The 17026-nt window shown below is 46.9% G+C and overlaps 1 protein-coding gene across 16 annotated transcripts in view; it reads right to left on the minus strand.

Annotated features, from left to right (window-relative positions):
- LPIN2 (lipin 2) overlaps positions 1-17026 on the minus strand; it is an 84473-nt gene that overhangs the window by 13851 nt on the left and 53596 nt on the right. For 12 of the 16 annotated variants that reach the window (XR_014074598.1, XR_014074599.1, XR_014074600.1 and 9 more), the window contains exons 4-15: positions 16491-16792; positions 13177-13284; positions 12410-12533; positions 11134-11461; positions 8990-9089; positions 6076-6263; positions 4315-4408; positions 3863-3932; positions 3149-3238; positions 2422-2504; positions 1260-1404; positions 98-246 (exon numbers count right to left, since the gene is read on the minus strand). Coding sequence is in view for 11 of the 16 variants with exons in the window: in XM_081561905.1 (XP_081418031.1) it covers positions 98-246; positions 1260-1404; positions 2422-2504; positions 3149-3238; positions 3863-3932; positions 4315-4408; positions 6076-6263; positions 8990-9089; positions 11134-11461; positions 12410-12533; positions 13177-13284; positions 16491-16792 (1781 nt within the window). In the remaining 5 variants the exon portion in view is untranslated. The remainder of the gene's footprint in view (positions 1-97; positions 247-1259; positions 1405-2421; positions 2505-3148; positions 3239-3862; positions 3933-4314; positions 4409-6075; positions 6264-8989; positions 9090-11133; positions 11462-12409; positions 12534-13176; positions 13285-16490; positions 16793-17026) is intronic. The other 4 variants (XR_014074601.1, XM_081561911.1, XM_081561912.1 and 1 more) reach the window with 1 other exon arrangement.

A 17026-nucleotide genomic window follows, 5' to 3' on the forward strand; every position in this document is an offset into this window, starting at 1 on the left:
CTCTCCTGATGGTGGCTGGTTACTCAGGTGAGGAAGCCCTTGGCCCTCTGCACACTGAGCTGGGCCCTCCTTTTGCCACCCCAGGGCTCCCGCTTACTTGGTTATCGTCCCGTCAATGTCGGAAATGATGACCTTGTCGTTCCAGTTCCACAGGTAAATGGTCCCAGCACAGCGGCAGGTGCCTTGATACTGGGTTGTGATACTAAACACGACATCATTTGGGCCATCTTGGAGGTTCAGTTTTGCCTTTTATAAAAAGTGTAAGAATCAGCAAAATCAGAGTTTTGAAAATTAAAGGCACATCACTTTGATGGAATTACATGCAGCAATTAAGTCACACTTTCAAGAAAATGTGGTCAGAGAAACTGCTTAAGACACAATGTTTCAGGATGGGGGACACATGTACACTAGTGGCTGATTCATGTTGACAGTATGGCAAAAACCACCACAATACTGAGAAGTAATTAGCCTCCAATTAAAATTAATTTAAAAAAGATACAAGGTTACATGAAAAACAATCCTGATCTCTAAAATATATAAATGTGTATCAACAGACATGGACAGAAATACATGAACAAATTAACTGTTTAAAAAAAACAAACAAACAAGGAAAAGCAACAGAAAACAGTTTTGGAACAGAATCTGAACACTCCCCAAACTGCCCGTAGCATCTCAGGACCCAGCTCTGGGAGGATGGGTCGGGGCTGCACCCGGGGCTCAGAAACCTTGGCATGAACTGTGTGTAAGGTGCCCATGGGCCCTTCTGACCCCTGCTCCCTGGTCCCCTCCCCACCCCACCGGGACACCCTGTGTACCAGAGATCCTCCCCTTTGGGGCAGAGCAGGACCAATTCATACTGAAAATGGGTGAAGGTGAGGAAGTGGGAAATTGACAGGAAGGGGGAGACTGCATCTAGGTAAGATGTCATTTCCCTCTGGCTGTGGCTCCTACCAGACAGCGTGGGGCCCAGAGCCTGTCTGGACATGTCAGACTCAGGCTGAAAACACAGGTGCCCTGGTTCACTCCCAGACATGGAGGTGGGAGGCCTGGGAGTGAAGGAGGGGAAAGTGCATTCCAGGTGACCCTGGGGGTCCCAGGCGTGGGGCTGCCGCTCTCCTGGACACATGTGAGCATTTACATGGCCACACACTGGGCCTCGTGTGAGGTGTGAGGTTGGGCGGACAGAAAGGGAGGCTCGTCAAGGTGACCAGTTACTAAGGCTCATGAGACTGGACCCACCCAGACCACACGCAACTCACGATCTGGTCTGAGGACAGACGAAGAGACTTCTTATAGGAGGTTGTGCCACTGTGGCTTGGGGGTTCTGTGGGGGTGGAGTCCACCTTGAGGGACTCTTCCAGTTCCTGGGAGCCTTCGTCACTCGATGAGTCGTCCTCGGCCGACCTGTCAAACACAGTCCGTTATTGGAGAGGCTGAGAGGCATTTACAGACAACAGCTTTTCATTCAGGATCCGGAAGAGACAGAGAGAGAGAGGTCCCATATCCACCCAGGAGAAGCCAGACCCAGGGTCCACCTCGCATGATCCACCTCCTCCACGACCGACCAGGGTCCCTCTCCTCCTCTCCTCTTGACGGCCAGGGTCCCTCTCCTGCTATGACTGGCTGTTTTCTGCTAGAACCAGCGACTGCTGCTAGGTCTGCTGATTCTTGTTGAAAGGGATACGTGTGTTTTAAAAGGTACAAGTTACAGAAAATATGAATGCTTACAGAGATTTAAGAGACTAACGAGAAAGACTTTTATATAGTCCTTTAAAAAGAAGAGGGTAAAGAACAGGAAGATGAACCCAAGAGTCAGGGATGGGAAGAGAACAAAAGATGTGATGGAGGAAGGAACACAGCGGCAGAAACAAGAATGGGTGCGTCGTGGTCCCTCCCCTCAGGCAGCCAGTCCACGTGTCCAGGGCAGACTCCTCCCAAGAAACGAAAGGGACCCGCACCCATCTCTGAGGTTCTGTCATGACTCCTGCTGCGCCTGCCAGCCAGGGAGCAAGGCCCCAAGCGCTTCACATCTTATGATTCCCCAAGACCTGCTTCCCAGAGGCCTGCATGTCAGAGGAACCTGTCTCCACGGCTCCAGAGCGGGAGCAAGGTGCTTAGGAAGCAGCAATGAGTATCCTGACTCTAAGCTGATGATACATATATACAGACATAAATATATTTTTGGCCACACCACATGGCTTGGCTTGCCGGACCTTAGTTTCCTGACTAAGAGTCGAACTCAGGGCCCCAGCAATGAGTCTTGAGCTCTGACCACTGGATCACCAGGGAATTCCCTAAGCTGATGATATTTTTCAAGAAAAGCAGAAGTTATCTATTAACTGAGTGGCACAATGAAGCCACTGACTGTCCACAGAGCAAAAACATTTCTGACTAAGAATTACACAAATCTGTCAAAGTCACCTGCCACTGGCCGGCTCCTTTGCGCTTGACGGCTGGTCACTGGGCGGCGGGACCTCCACTTTCCCTTCCTTGGCCTCTGGCAGCTGGAACGACAGGACGACAGTGACGATGAGCAGCTCTCGCCCTACTGACGGGGCAAAAAGCCATCAGCAGCTCCCTCAAGGAGTTAGCAAAAGCGCTGTCTGAATCCACAAATTAAAAACGCTTAAGAAACAGACTTCCTCTAGTTTGAGCCAAAAGGACAGAAACCTGAGAGAGAAGTCATACGCTGTATGTGCAAAAAGCTGCTGCCACAGAGCCAGGGGTAAGGACTGTGACGGGGCACCAGCTTAGTCACACAACATAACACCTGGGCCACACCCATGAGGCCTGGGCAGAGACCCAGGGCACGGGGTCCCCTCCTCCTGGGGGCAGAGGTCAAGCTCGGCCTCCACCCGGAAGGGGATGTGCACGGTGGGAGCGGCGCAAGCTCTGGGGCGGACTTGAGGTGACGGCGCAGCTCCATCCCCGTGCCCGTGTCTCGTGGTGGGGCCTCCTGCCGGTACACAGGAGTCCACACATGGGCACTGCTGGGCGGCAGTGAAGTGACGGGTGATGCACGCGAAGCACCAGTATCTGACCCCAAGTAACTGTTCACACACAGTGCCGACTGCTGTGAAACAGCATCATGGAGCCCAAATGGGACTTGCCCGTGCTTGGCACTCAGCCCACTTCCAGCTCGGGTTACCTGCTTGGTTATGCTCTCCCTCTTACGCCAGAACCACCAGCGGCCAGATTTCTTTGGCATCTTATCTTTGACCCAGGACTCAACTGTGGCCTGAAAACAATGAGTACAGGTTAGTCCAGCATCTCGGGCACAGGGCACTCGACCCCTATCTACCCTCAACCAGAGGACGGTGACGATGCCTCTACCCGCTGGCGTCCTCTGTTGTGGCTGTTCTGTGCTGTGAGGCCGGGTGATCTGGCCTCTCTTAGGGGCTGGCAGGTGGGCTGCTCTCCCTTCTCTGCCCTCTCAAGTTATGAGGACCAACTGATGATGTTATCTTGGTGGACAGATTCCAAGCTTCAGCTTCCACCTAACAGGCTCATTAGCCAAAAGCTGAAGGAACCACACTGACGCCATGTTTCCGGGGGCCGTGTCACCTTCTTACTGCTCCTTTCCATATTAATGGGAGGAAATGTTTTTATCCCATATTTAATTAACAATTAGTGAAATCTCTCAGCCTTGACACACAATCAGAAACTGGCATAAATATCTAGTAAAAATGACAGATATGGCAGCCCAGACAATTTCTTGGATTTCTGGGCATGAGATGATTTGAGTTATGCTATTAACTTTATAATATTAAGTAAAACCAAACAGCACCTAGTTTAGACACATGCACACACAGATTCTCAAAGCGCTGTGTGCTGCAGACATTTCTGGGGAGCAACAACTCACCTTGGGCAGGCTCTTCTGGAAGACCTGAAGGCTGAGGACCATGGGGGCCGCCAATGCCCAGCTGTAGTAACTGTGAGAGCAAAGCCAGGCACGACCGTCAGAGAGAGGAGAGGGCGGGAGAGGAAGCAGAAATGCCATAACAAAGTCCTTATTCTTTCCAATGAAGATGTGATCAGCTCAGTTTCTTGCCACATAAGCAGTCTCTGCTTCAAGCCAAACTTCTCCAAGCAGAGAAGTAGTGCAACGTGTCAAACAGAGCAGCATCTCAAGCCTCACTTGAGAATAAAGCTGAGGCTTCAGCTTCATCCGAAGTCGCTGCCCATGTAGCTTATTTACATGAAATGGGATAGTGAGAAAGAGTACAATAGCTCAAAACTATATAGCACTTAGAGAAAGAAAAACCTGCAAGAATATTTAACGATTATAAACAATGAAAAAGCAAGAGTATTCACCGGTTATATATCCGTATCACAAGGTTGGGATTGTCTATGAGTCCAGGGTTTTCTGCAAATTCATGGTACGTAATGATGTGCTCCATGAATTTCTCTGTAAGGGAAGATAACAATTACCATCTGGTTAGAGATTACACGAATAAACATCCATGTGAGCTTATTACAATACTCTCTTTGCACTGAAGTGACTACAGGATCAAAAAAGTACTTCAAAACAAACAAAAAAACCCAACAACTAACTTTTCTATGAGAATCAACAGCAAATGGCCGATGTTTGTAGTTTTTTTCTTCCCTGGGCAAGAAAAAAAACACTTCTTTTCTACTGCCCCTCTTATACTACTCTTCCCACAGTAGTGAAAAAACAAAACCAAAAACCAAACAAACAAAAAAAACAGGAGAAAGGGATAAGCTAGAGACTTTGAGGCAAATAGATCACAGATGTGAGAGGGAGGGAGATATGAAGGCCCGGGTTAACACACATCTCAACTCTAAAACCAGCGAAAACTGTTGAGCTTCATTCTCATAAGCAGGCGTGAATCCCTTGACTGGCGGGCAACTTTTAACAGCATAACCAGGGAATGTTCACGGGGTCTTATAGCCTTAAGTGCACAAGTGCAGCTACATGAGAAAACAACCCAAGCATTTTACAGTGCTTGGAGGGAGAAACCAAACACAGCAGAATTTGGCTGAGGGTCTCTCAAGAAGAAACAAATTCCGAGTTCCTGCAGAACAAATGAGGGTCAAGCGTGACCTTCTGTCCCCTGTTCCCAGAGGCTATCCTCTAATTCAGAGAAAACTCGAATAACAGAGAAAACTCTCACTGGGATTGTTCCTTCTCGTCATCTATGTACTATTTACTTGCCATTTCTGCCTCCCCCAATAACAAACTCTACCTAATAGTCTTTTAAGTATAAATTTTACAGTTTTACATAAATTGTATGTCCCCTCCTCCACCTCTATTTTTTAAAGGGAGGGCTTAAGAGGATTATAATGTGACCTGATTTCATCCCTAGAAGGAACCACTGGCCATAACACACTCAATTTCTTGCAAAAAGTAAACAGAATTAAGAGATGGAAAAGTGATCACCCCATGACCCCAAGAAGAGGATCTAGGGAAGTCCAGCCGAGAGGGCCAGGGCAACCCAGCCTGCCACACACGCAAGACAAAAGATGACGTTAGTCAGAAAATCTTTCCTTAGAGGAAAATCCATCAAGGGCCACCAGCCAAACTGAGAAAACATGAACAGTTCAGTTTACAAAAGGAGGTAAGACAAGAAAGGCCAAAAACTGGCTGGGACAGACGGACACACAGGTGCTCAAGTCCCGCAGGGTTATCGGAACCAGCTCTGCTAAGCAACCCCCTTTCTCGTGAGCGACTTGACTCTCCTGGGACAACTCTCAGACAGAGGAACCCCTTCTACTTTTGCCAGAAAGACCATTTCACTCAGCAGACAGTTTTGGCAAAGTGAGGCCCTCCTCTCGTGCTCAGACTCGGGGCTGCCAGGTCCCAGCCCGACAATTATTCCAGCAACTTCACAGAAGAGAAGGCGGCCAGGGCTGAGCTGACCCCGGCCGCCCAGCACATGGGGCCGCCTGAGAACCTGCCCCCAGGCACACAGCCCTCCCACCCACCAACACATGGGGTCACCCCAACACGAGGCACCTAAATCAGGGGCGAAGAGTCTGATGTCCAAGGGAGACCCCAGGGCTGCGTTCCCGGCACGGCTCCACCACCCGGGGTGGACGAGGCTGCCCACCTACCTTTGGAGATCTCTCCGTGCTCGCTGAGGCCGCCGCAGAGCGATAGGGTGACGTCGGGCAGGTCCATGGCGGAGTCCGAGAGGCACTCGGTGCCGCTGTCGGCCGCCGCGCTGCCCACTGACTGGGGGGACTGGGAGCCGGACAGCGTGTCCGACTCGGGCCACTGCCGGGAGCCGGGCTCCGACTCGCTGTGGGGAGAAAGGCGCCGGCCATCACACCCCTGCCGTGAGCCCGACGGCCAAGCTCAGGGCTCCCTGCCCCGGACGCGGCTTTGCTTAGGCAGTGTTCAGACCCCTACCCTAGAGACATCGAAGCAACCCAACAGCACTGCAGAGGAATCAACTACTGAATACAGTAAACACGCACACACCACTCACTCAGTCACGCGAACCTTTCAGTGATGGCCTTTCTGACTTAAATGAAAGGGATCAAAGAGTTACAAGCATTTATTTACATGACAAAAATGACAGGGTAAGAAAAACCTGATGTCTGGAAATCTTCTGATCTTAACTTCCTACAAAAGGCTGTGGTACTATACTCATCTCGTAGAAAACTGCTGTAGCCCACGGTTGTATTATTATTAAAAACAAGGCTTTTCTAAATTCATCTGTTACTTAAAGAAAACAAAACAAAGAAATTAACCAAGTAAAAACTCTCAGGAGGCTGGACACACTTCAAGAAAGAAATGCACCAAGAAACCAGAAATAAACTGTTCCTACACTGGCGAGCCCCAGAACCAAAGTCGAGGTTACTCAATGTTTTCAGTTTTCTAAACAAGGTGTGGAAGCCAGGTTTTAGAAGCTGATCCTAAAGGAAACTTTTCGTAATGGAGCATAAATTTGAGAGAAAAAGGACATGCAAATGACACCTTACATCTCTTAGTCATGAATGTTTCCTACTCTACACCTTTTGAACGGATACTTAATGTCACTGAAATACTTCTAGAATTATTAAATTCTTTTATTTTTTTAAAAGCCAGTATATAGATGCATGTCATCTCATGAAGTTACATAATCTTTAGAAAAAAATCTGAAATCTGAGCAGTAGGTGGCAGCCGAGTACAGATAAGTCCTAAATAGAAAGCGGTTTCAAACACTACCACATTTTGCACTTGAGCCACTGAAGAGAAGATTCTGGTGTTCGGGACTGAGTGATGCACACCCACAACACAGTTTTGAGATTAATCGGATCAAAAGAATGTGCTGCTAACTGGAGACGGTGACAGAGCTACGGCCACCGAAGCAGTAAGCGCCCTGCTGTGCTGGGGCCCCAGCAAGGCCAACCTTGGGATGAAACACAAGCGCCCACGTCCTCACCTTCCTGGGCATATGGGTGGCCCCCTGCAGTCAAGTGTAGCCATGTGATCAGACGACTGTGCTGTCCCTATGGACAGAAGGCGTGTGCTGCCTCCTTCCCAAGCCCGGCCCCTGAAAACTGTGCCCCCACCGGCCCGCCCCTTTCCCTGTTGAGGCCCCATGGGGATGGTGGAGCCTCAGGATGGGAGGGGCTGGTGCTCCGGAGCCCCGGTGGGCAAGGCCCCCACCAACACCATCACATGAGCAAGAAGTGAACTGCTGCAGTCAAGCCACTGAGGTTGTGAGTTTTATCAGTTACAGCAGCTGGTGTGACCCTAACCGATGCCCCCGCTGAATACATGGAGGATGCCGACCGATTCAACAACAGGCAGCTACTAGCACGAGACTGTGTGCTTCAGGGTCAAGTTCAGCTCCAGCTACAAACACCAGCTCTTCAGTCAGGGTGCCGGTGACCATGATGATAAAACGAATGCCTGTGAGCATCCCAACAGCCTCACTGTCTTCCTTCCAGAAACAATCACTCATGACGTGAGCGGCTACAGCCCCAGATGGTCAGGCTACAACAGCACTGGGTGGCCCCAGGGCAGCAGTCACGCTCTCCGTGTTTTAAAAAAGGAAACTAAGAAATGTCTTACATTTGTTCCAATGTAAACAAATGATTAAGGACCAGGAAATCAGAAACAAAGAGGTAATGTCAAGATGGCTTACATTTTAACTTTCTGAATGGAAAAAAAAAAAACAAACCAAAAACAAAAGGACTAGTTTCAGTTGTCTCCCCTTAAAAACCCAACTACTACTCCAAACAAAGGGGAGAAAGCTAGGAGGACATTTTAAGGATCCTGCAAAAATATCTGTAAAATTAAGTATCCTCTCATCAATCCTGTCTATTTTAAATAAAACCTTCAGATATGCTTTTCAGTAATTTGTTTAAAAGTGTTTTATTATGTGTGACTATGGCTCAGTGTATTCAGGCCAGGAGAACATGGGGAAAAGTAAATACTGTTCTTTGTGATCACAGAGTATTATTTAATAAAATAGAATTTCCCCAAGAATGGAAATGGCCTTGGGAAAACCACCCAAGTCTATCACTGCTAAGATTTTGGTGTTATTCCAGGCAGGGAGTCACAGAGGAGGAAGGGATGGTTTGGATAGAAGGAAGGGAAGTTTGGAAAGGAGGAAGGGAAGTTTGGAAAGGCCCTGGAAGGGGCCCCACCAGATCCAGGCCTGTGAGAAAGCGAGGCCTCACTGAAGAGTGGAGGCCTGCTCTGTCAAGTGTCTCTGAATAAAGATATATTTATCTAACCCTCTAAACACATAGTAAAGGACAATGCTAATGAACAGGGAGAGCCAATCTGATGTTGCATCCACATTACACCCTTACTGCATGAGCTTGACAGGGGCACCTTCTCACCGTACTGAACATTTCTTCATAAACAGGTAAAAGACAACACATGCAAAATTTCTGGATTTTCCAAAATCTGAAGCAAGAATTTAATTTAGCTGAAGGATACCAGCCCCTCACTCCTTTTTCTAATGCTCTGCTCTGGAAACATCCAGAACATTTCAGAGTTGCCCACTCTGCAGTATAAACCCACTACCTTTTGGGGAAATAGAGAGCTGCAACCTCAGGTTCCAGCGCCTTCAGGTCATCCAGGTAAATATCATCAGGCCCCTGGTGTTGGCTTCTCTTGTGGACACCTGTTTTTATAAAAAAAAAACAACAAAAACACATCAGAGATGAGAACCTGGTTACTCTTCATTTACAACTGCAAGAAAACAAAGGTTTGCAAACAATAAAACCAACCATGACTGGACCTGTGGTGTACTTTTAAAGGTGTCATCTAACCTTTCCCCACTGCTGTCTCTCACCTATCCAGGTGAGAGAGGTCAGCACTCCTGACAGCTGTCCAATAAACACGGGCTGAGTCTCACCTTCCACCTTCTCTCATGTGAATCCTGGGCCCTAAGTCATATATACTTGACAGTATGGTTTCTTTTTATATATGAATGTGCATGAGTGCTCAGTTGCTTAGCAGTGTCTGACTCTTTGAGACCCCATGGACTACAGCACACCAGACTTACCTGTCCTTCATTATCTCCCCCAGAGCTTGCTCAAACTCGCGTCCATTGAATTGGTGATGCTACCTAATCATTTCATTCTCTGCTGCCCCCTTCTTCTTTTGCCCTCAATCATTCCCAGCACATCAGGGTCTTTTCCAGTGAGTTAGCTCTTTGTATCAGGTGGTCAAAGTATTCGAGCTACAGCTTCAGCATCGATCCTTCCAATAAATATTCAGAGTTGATTTCCTTTAGGATGGACTGGTTTGATCTCCTTGCAGTCCAAGGGACTCTCAAGAGTCTTCTTCAGCACCCTAGTTCGAAAGTATCAGTTTTTCGACACCGAGCTTTCTTTACGATACAACTCCCACATCCCTACATGACTACTGGAAAAACCATAGCCTTGACAAGACGGACCTTTGTCAGCAAAGTAATCTCTCTACTTTTTAATACTCTGTCTAGGTTTGTCATAGCTTTTCTTCCAAGGAGCAAGCATCTTTTAATTTTGTGGCTGCAGTCACCATCCACAGCGATTCTGGAGCCTAAGAAAATAAAATGCTACTGCTTCCACTTTTTCCCCATCTATTTGCCATGAAGTGATGGGACCAGATGCCATGATCTTACTTTTTTGAATGTTGAGTTTTAAGCCATTTTTTTCACTCTCCTTTTTCACCCTCATCAAGAGGCTCTTTAGTTCCTCTTCGCTTTTTTCCATTAGAGTGGTTATCATCTGCATACCTGAGAGTGTTGATATTTCTCCCAGCAATCTTGATTCCAGCTTGTGCTTCATCCAGACTAGCATTTTGCATGATGTACTCTGCACAGAAGTTACATAAGCAGGGTGACAATATACAGCCTGGTTGTACTCTTTTCCCAATTTTGAACCAGTCAGTTGTTCCATGTAAGGTTCTAACTGTTGCTTCTTGATCCACACGCAGGTTTCTCAGGAGGCAGGTAAGGTGGTCTGGTATTCCCATCATCCCTTTAAGAATTTTCCAGTTTGTTGTGATCCACACAGTCAAAGGCTTTAGCATAGTCAATGAAGTAGAAGTAGATTTTTTCTGGAATTCCCTTGTTTTTATGATCCAACGGATGTTGGCAATTTGATCTCTGGGTCCTCTACCTTTTCTAAAATCCAGCTGGTACATCTGGAAGTTCTCGGTTCACATACTGCTGAAGCCTGGCTTCCTTGGTGGCTCAGATGGTAAAGAATCCCCCTGCAATGCAGGAGGCCTGGGTTCAAACACTGGGTCAGGAGGATGCCCTGGAAAAGGGAATGACAACCCACTCCAATATTCTTGCCTGGAGAATCCCAAGAACAGAGTAGCCTGGTAGGCCACAGTCCATGGGGCCACAAAGAGTCGGAAACGACTGAGCAACTAACACTTAAAAGGATTAATTTTACTCATTAATTGACTTTAATACCTTCATAATTTTTTCAGAGAATGCTTCTCAGCAGCCATGGCCGGGAGAGAGAAGAGGTCAGAGTTGGCTCTGGGGGTGCCCACAGTGTGATGGTGAAGCCACACTAAGCACCCCCCATCCCCACCCTGGTGTGGCAGGTCTCGGTCGGGAGGAGGGGGCCCCCGTTCATCAACCTTGGAAATAATTCACTACCTGAAACCCTGGAATAATTCACTACCTAGATTCGGAGCTGTCGAGATCAAATCAAAGCCCCGATTACCTCTCTTCTTGGAGGGCGAGTCAATCTTAGCAGCTGGTCGAGATTCCGAGGGCGCCTCTACGAAGGGGGATGAGGGAGGCAGGTGGGGGGCATCCAACCCCACGGGGGGCTCCCGAGGGCCCGCTGACGAGGCTGCCCCACCATGCTGCTTCCCCGGGGCCCGCGGCTTGGGCTTCACGATGGTGCAGACCGTCTCCCCCATGGAAGCGTCCTTCTCAACCTCACTCAGGAGGCTGTCCTCGCTGGGGATCACTCGGAAGTGGGTGTTTTCCGACGGTGTGATCATCGCTGTCCTGGGGTGATGCTCAGACCGCTCCCGTTTGCTGACCTGAAACAGGGGCATTGTTTCAACGTTAAACTACTGTTGAAGGTGTCTGTTAACTCTGTTTCCTAACCTGGACACTGGTGCATATGTTAACCTTATTTATAACTAGCACACATTCACTAAACACATAATTTTGTATGTGTAAAACAGTTCATAATAGTGGGAAAAGCTATTAACTACATTTTGTTCACTGTTATGATACTTACAAACGCGTTACATTTATAATTGTTCTACTATAAAGATCTAAGCACTGGAGAAGACAGGACACGTGAACGTTTCAGATGACAGAGGGAGAACACCTGATCACTCCAGCGAATTGAAGCCTGCCTGCACTACCTCAAGGCCCTGTCACAACAACGTAAAAAGCAAAAATGTGTATTTTCTTTTTTATTTATTTATTTTTTAAATTAGTATATTTATCTATTTTTTAACTTTACAATATTGTGTTTGTTTTGCCATACATTGACATGAACCCACCAAAAATGTGTATTTTCAAAACACTACATGGTCTGAACATTTTTTTCCTCTCAAGAAAAGCATCGTTCCAATTTTTTCTTCTTTCACTAGGAGCTGACAAAAAAGCTTTCATAATCGATTGCCTACTTAAACTTTCAGTGGAAGTTTTACTTTCCTTTAGGTACTTTAAAATTTTTTCTGATTAAAATGTTAAATTAATGGTCAACATTATTTACTACACTGCTGGATTCCTTCTGTTGTGAACACAACATGAACATTATAGATGGCGTTAACATGGCTTCCAGGGACGGCGGAGCCCGGTGGGCTGCCGTCTATGAGGTCGCACAGAGTCAGACACGACTGAAGCAACTTAGCAGCAGCAGTAGCAGCAGCAACATGGCTTCACTCATGTGACCACACGAGGGCACCCCCCCAACTGTTACTCCCGTCACTGGTGCAAAAACCGCCCTACACCTCCAGCAGGGAATGCTCTACCTTGGTGGACTCCGGGAACCCGCCCCACGTCCACTCCATGTGGGACTCGGATCTGAGCAGGCTCCCAGCGGGCTTCACTTCCAGCTCTGAGTCGCTCTTAGGACAGGCCACCGGGGGGTAGGGGCTGCAAACATGGGACAAAGAAATGTGATGACGTTAAAGTTGGGAATTTCGGTCTTGCTGAGCTGAACAGAGGAAAAGAAATACAGAGACATAGAAGTCTGAACATGTCAATTTCACATGCAGATATGAAATGGCTACGTTTTCCACCTGAGTTCTTTAATAATAATAAAAACAATGCCAACTAGCATTTACTGTGGACTTGCTGGGTCCTCAGTAATATAATTATCCCACTTGATTCTCACCAGAAACCAATGAGAAAGGTAATTTTATAGGAGAGGAAATGCATGGAAAGATGGGTAAAGTTAACATAATACAGAAAGAAACCGGATTTGAACACAAAGTGTGACTGCATCTTTCTTCACGGTATTACCCAGTTACACAGTGAGCAGTTCACACCAACAAGAACTGAAGAGGGTCAGATTCTATGCTGATTATGCAGGTCCATACCAGCCAACCCTAAGAATAAGTCAGATCAAGTTTAGGAACAGGGTAATTACTGAGGGGGAAGGTCCATACTCGTGTGGAAAACACACCTTCAGTCCTCTTCTGTATGAAAGACATGGAAGCATCAACATGTGGAGTAACAGAAAAGCTACTCAGCTTATCCTTCCTGTAGGAAGTGAAACCATCTCCAGAACGCTTACTTGTCTAAAGGGGACCAGTCTCCATCAGACAAGGGGTAGTGGTCTCCGGAATGGAAGAGCAGGGCCTCCTTATGTTCTTCTTCCTTTAAGGAAGCATTTGAAGATCTTCTGTGAAAGAAAAAAAAAAATCACAGAGACAGAACAATGCCACTTACACCAGTTTTATAATATCTCCCAATTATGACACGCTGTCTAAATGATACAAAAGAAGAAAGACAAATGAACAATTAATAACTAAGTCTCTTAAGAAGGGAAATCCATGGACAGAGGAGCCTGGTGGTCCACAGACTGTGAGATTGAAAGAGGCAGACAAGACTGAGCCACGGGCACTACATTCCACGAAGGAGAAAGGGGTTCACTGGTGCCACCTACTGGACACCACTGCAATCACCATTCAACTGTGGGGTAAACAGGAGGGACAGAAAAGAAAAAAAACTCCTTTTTACATCTGGTAGGGGTACTTGACTCAGAGGCTACAAGAAGCAAACTAAGGCTTTATTGTACATTGCATCCAATCCCTGAAAATCTGAAGAAGTAAAAATCCTACCTTAGGTATTACTTAATCAAGGACCTAGAGGAGTTTAGTAACTTGCCCAAAGTAAAAAAGCTAGTAAGTAGTTGGATTCAAAGCAAGCAAGCCTGTGTTTTCACTACACTCTTTTGCATGTTACAGAAAATGGAAGCAAGCAGACAAAAGCTGAAGACAAAAGCTATGGCTTAAAAATTCAAAAATACAGGAAAAGAACTCTTAAAAACCCGGAACTTATTTTCAGTCTGAGAACTTTCTCTAAGTTAGAATCTACAGGATGTAGGGATGTGAGGAAGATGATACAAAAGTATGATAGATGCTTTTAAAATTCACTCACAGACCTTGGAACTGTAGAAGACTGAACTACTGCTAATAAGGTTTGAATTAATTTATACCCTTTGGTTTTCCTGATTTGCAGAGTTAATAGAACTAACTTGCCACATAACCTTGAAAACACCCCTCAGAAGCACTGAGGGTCCTAGTTTTTCATCTTTAGTTAGAAATTGATCCCTTGTCCTGTGTACCTGACAAGAGTCAATGTGAGACTCGTGTGGTGTGTCATGTTGAGAGCAGTGAAAAGTATATAGAAAAACTCTGAAAAGTTCAAACACTAAATATGATACAAATTCAAGAGCTCCTTACAGAAACTTTAATGTTCTACCAGGACAGACATGAGAATATCTACCACTTAATTTGCTAGATGAAAAATACAGATAGAAATTATTTTATTAATTTGTATTATCTCTTCTCTTATTTACATCTTAATTCAATATGCTCTGCTTTACCACCAACTCTAATATGTAACTATCTTTCCTTTTGGCCGCATTTCCTAATTTAGGTTTTCCTAACCCTCATCTCTTTTGTCTCAGAAAGACTGAGCTCTGGCAAACCACCTCATTTAAGAGGAAAGATACATATATCATGTAAAAGGCTGATATCCAGTTAAAAATACTGCATTTGTTAAAAGAGGAGATTCCAATGGTAAAAGCAGAAAGGGAAATCATTTGCTATGAAAGGTCCTTATCTGCCAGATTTGAAAGGGTAGTACAGCCTGGCCTATTACTATTCACATATTTGAAAGAGGTTTGAAAAGATCAACACAAATGCCATGGAAAATTTTTCTTAAAACGTATCTTTGGAATATATTTCACCACAGTATAAAAGATGGGGCTTCCCTGGTGGCTCAGACAGTAAAGAATCTGCCTGCAATGTTGGAAACCTGGGTTCAACCCCTGAGTCAGGAAGATCCTCTGGAGAAGGGAATGGCTACCCCCTCCAGTATCGTGGCCTGGAGAACTCCATGGAGAGAGGAACCTGGTCAGCTACAGTCCATGGGGTTGCGAACAGTAGGACACAACTAAGCGGCTAACACACAGACACATGGGGTTGCAAAGAGCAGGACACAACTAAACGACACATGTAACCCCCCTCCGCCCCCGCCACAGTAAACCAAGAAACACAGCAAAGCAAACCGGATTTAATAAAACATTGAGACAGAGAAAGAGACCAGGCACCATTAAGAATTTTCAAGCCCTGGAAGGCAGGACATGTCTTCTCTGGGCAGATCTGGACAAAAATAGAACTCATTAGCTCAGATCCATCAGAGTGATGGAAAAAGCTGCTGATGCTGAGGTTCCCTTTAGTCCTGTGATTCACGAAAACCTGCCAAGCACATTCAAAATGTACACGTATCCAAGGACAGCCAGGAGGCTGCCCATGAGGGGCTAACTACCCCTGTGGCGCGGGGATGTAAGGGAGGATACAGATGAGAGCGTGGGGAAGAGCAGCTCTGACTCTATGCTGAAACACAGAGCAGCACAAACGTCTACATCAACCCTGAACAGCAGAGGATCTGTGGACGGGCGGATGGTCTAACGCTGGTCAGGGTGGTGGGGGAGACCCAGCTGAAGTTTGCGGATAGTGTGTCTGGCGCACTTCAGGTTTCACAGACGACCCCTAACATCATGGCTCCAAGTTCAGCTTTACTGTGTAAAACAATTACTTTTCTCATTCAAAAGCAAACAGAGGTTCCATGATGTTCACAATTCAATGAACTGCACACTTAGATCCATGAATATTACTGTATGTAAATACACCCCAGTTTCTAAAGCACAGGGACAAAAACCAACAGAAAGTAAAAGTCAGTGGCCTGAATCATCTACATGGATGAATCAGAGGGACTAAATGAGCTTTCATCTATTCAGCTGGCAGCACATATGTAAGAGATAAGGGGTTGCTAATGACCAGGGCCAAAGTTCACTGCTGACACCAGCTGACCCTTGCCCACAGCTTAGGATCAGTCAGTCCATCTCAGTGTGACTAATGATCAAGTTTGCCTCTGGAAACAGGACACGCCCCATAAAAGACTCCTCTCGACAGGGCAGAAGGGGGCTGGTCAGTGTCTGTTTCGTGCAAAATGAAGGGGAGGGGAGGGAGGCATGGAGACCCTCATCCCTGCAGACACAGTTGTCCTCTGAGGCCAGAGACGGTCAGGAGGGGAGCAGTGGCCTCCAGCCCCTGCACTCAGCTCCCATATGGACCCTGCAAGCCTGTCTGCCCTGGTGGATGGAAAGCAGAGATGCCTTCCTGACGGTGTGATTGTAGTCCTACACTGTGGTCTCTGCTGGGTGTTGTAAGCATCTCCATTGCACATCTGCCCTGGAGACAGTACACAGCACTACCCACATGAAGACCCTCCTCCTTCCCAGAGCCACCTGTGTCCAGGTGCATGGTTTTCAGGGCAGACACACACCTGGACACCTTTCCTTCTGTCCCTCCTGCCTACCTTGCCGACGGGGCTCCCTTGTCATCGTCGGAGCTCAGGTCCACACCTGCAGCATCCTCAGCAGGGGGCACCACGGCCTGCTCCTCCTTCTTACTGTCCTGTTTGCATTTCTTCCTCCTTCGTTTTTTCTTTTTCACAGAACTGGGGGTGAAGACTGTCTCTGCTTCTAGGATGTGGGCAACATCCGAACTCTGAGAAGGTCTTTCATTTCCACCTGGTTTCACCAAAGGGTTGTCGATGTCTGTGAAGAACTGATCTTCAGTAGGGATTGGTGAGGTGGCCAGGTAAGCAGGGAGTTTCTCCTTTAAGAGAACACGAGAAAGAAAAGTCTGACAAACCCTATGGTGAATCGAAACAGCAGTGATTCTGGCTGAGCCTAAACCTCACCGTGGTACAAAGAACACCTACCTAGTTCCCAAAGGTGAGAAAGTCACACTGACCACCACCTGCATAGGTCTCCACCCCGCTGCACAGCTGAGCCTTAGCTTGTGTGGGTCCACGTGGCTGAACACAGTGGAGGAGGGACATGCCGGGTC

Source organism: Giraffa tippelskirchi, chromosome 14 (genome assembly GCF_054371585.1).
Source record: "Giraffa tippelskirchi isolate mGirTip1 chromosome 14, T2T-mGirTip1v1.2.pri, whole genome shotgun sequence".
Lineage (NCBI taxonomy): Eukaryota > Metazoa > Chordata > Mammalia > Artiodactyla > Giraffidae > Giraffa > Giraffa tippelskirchi.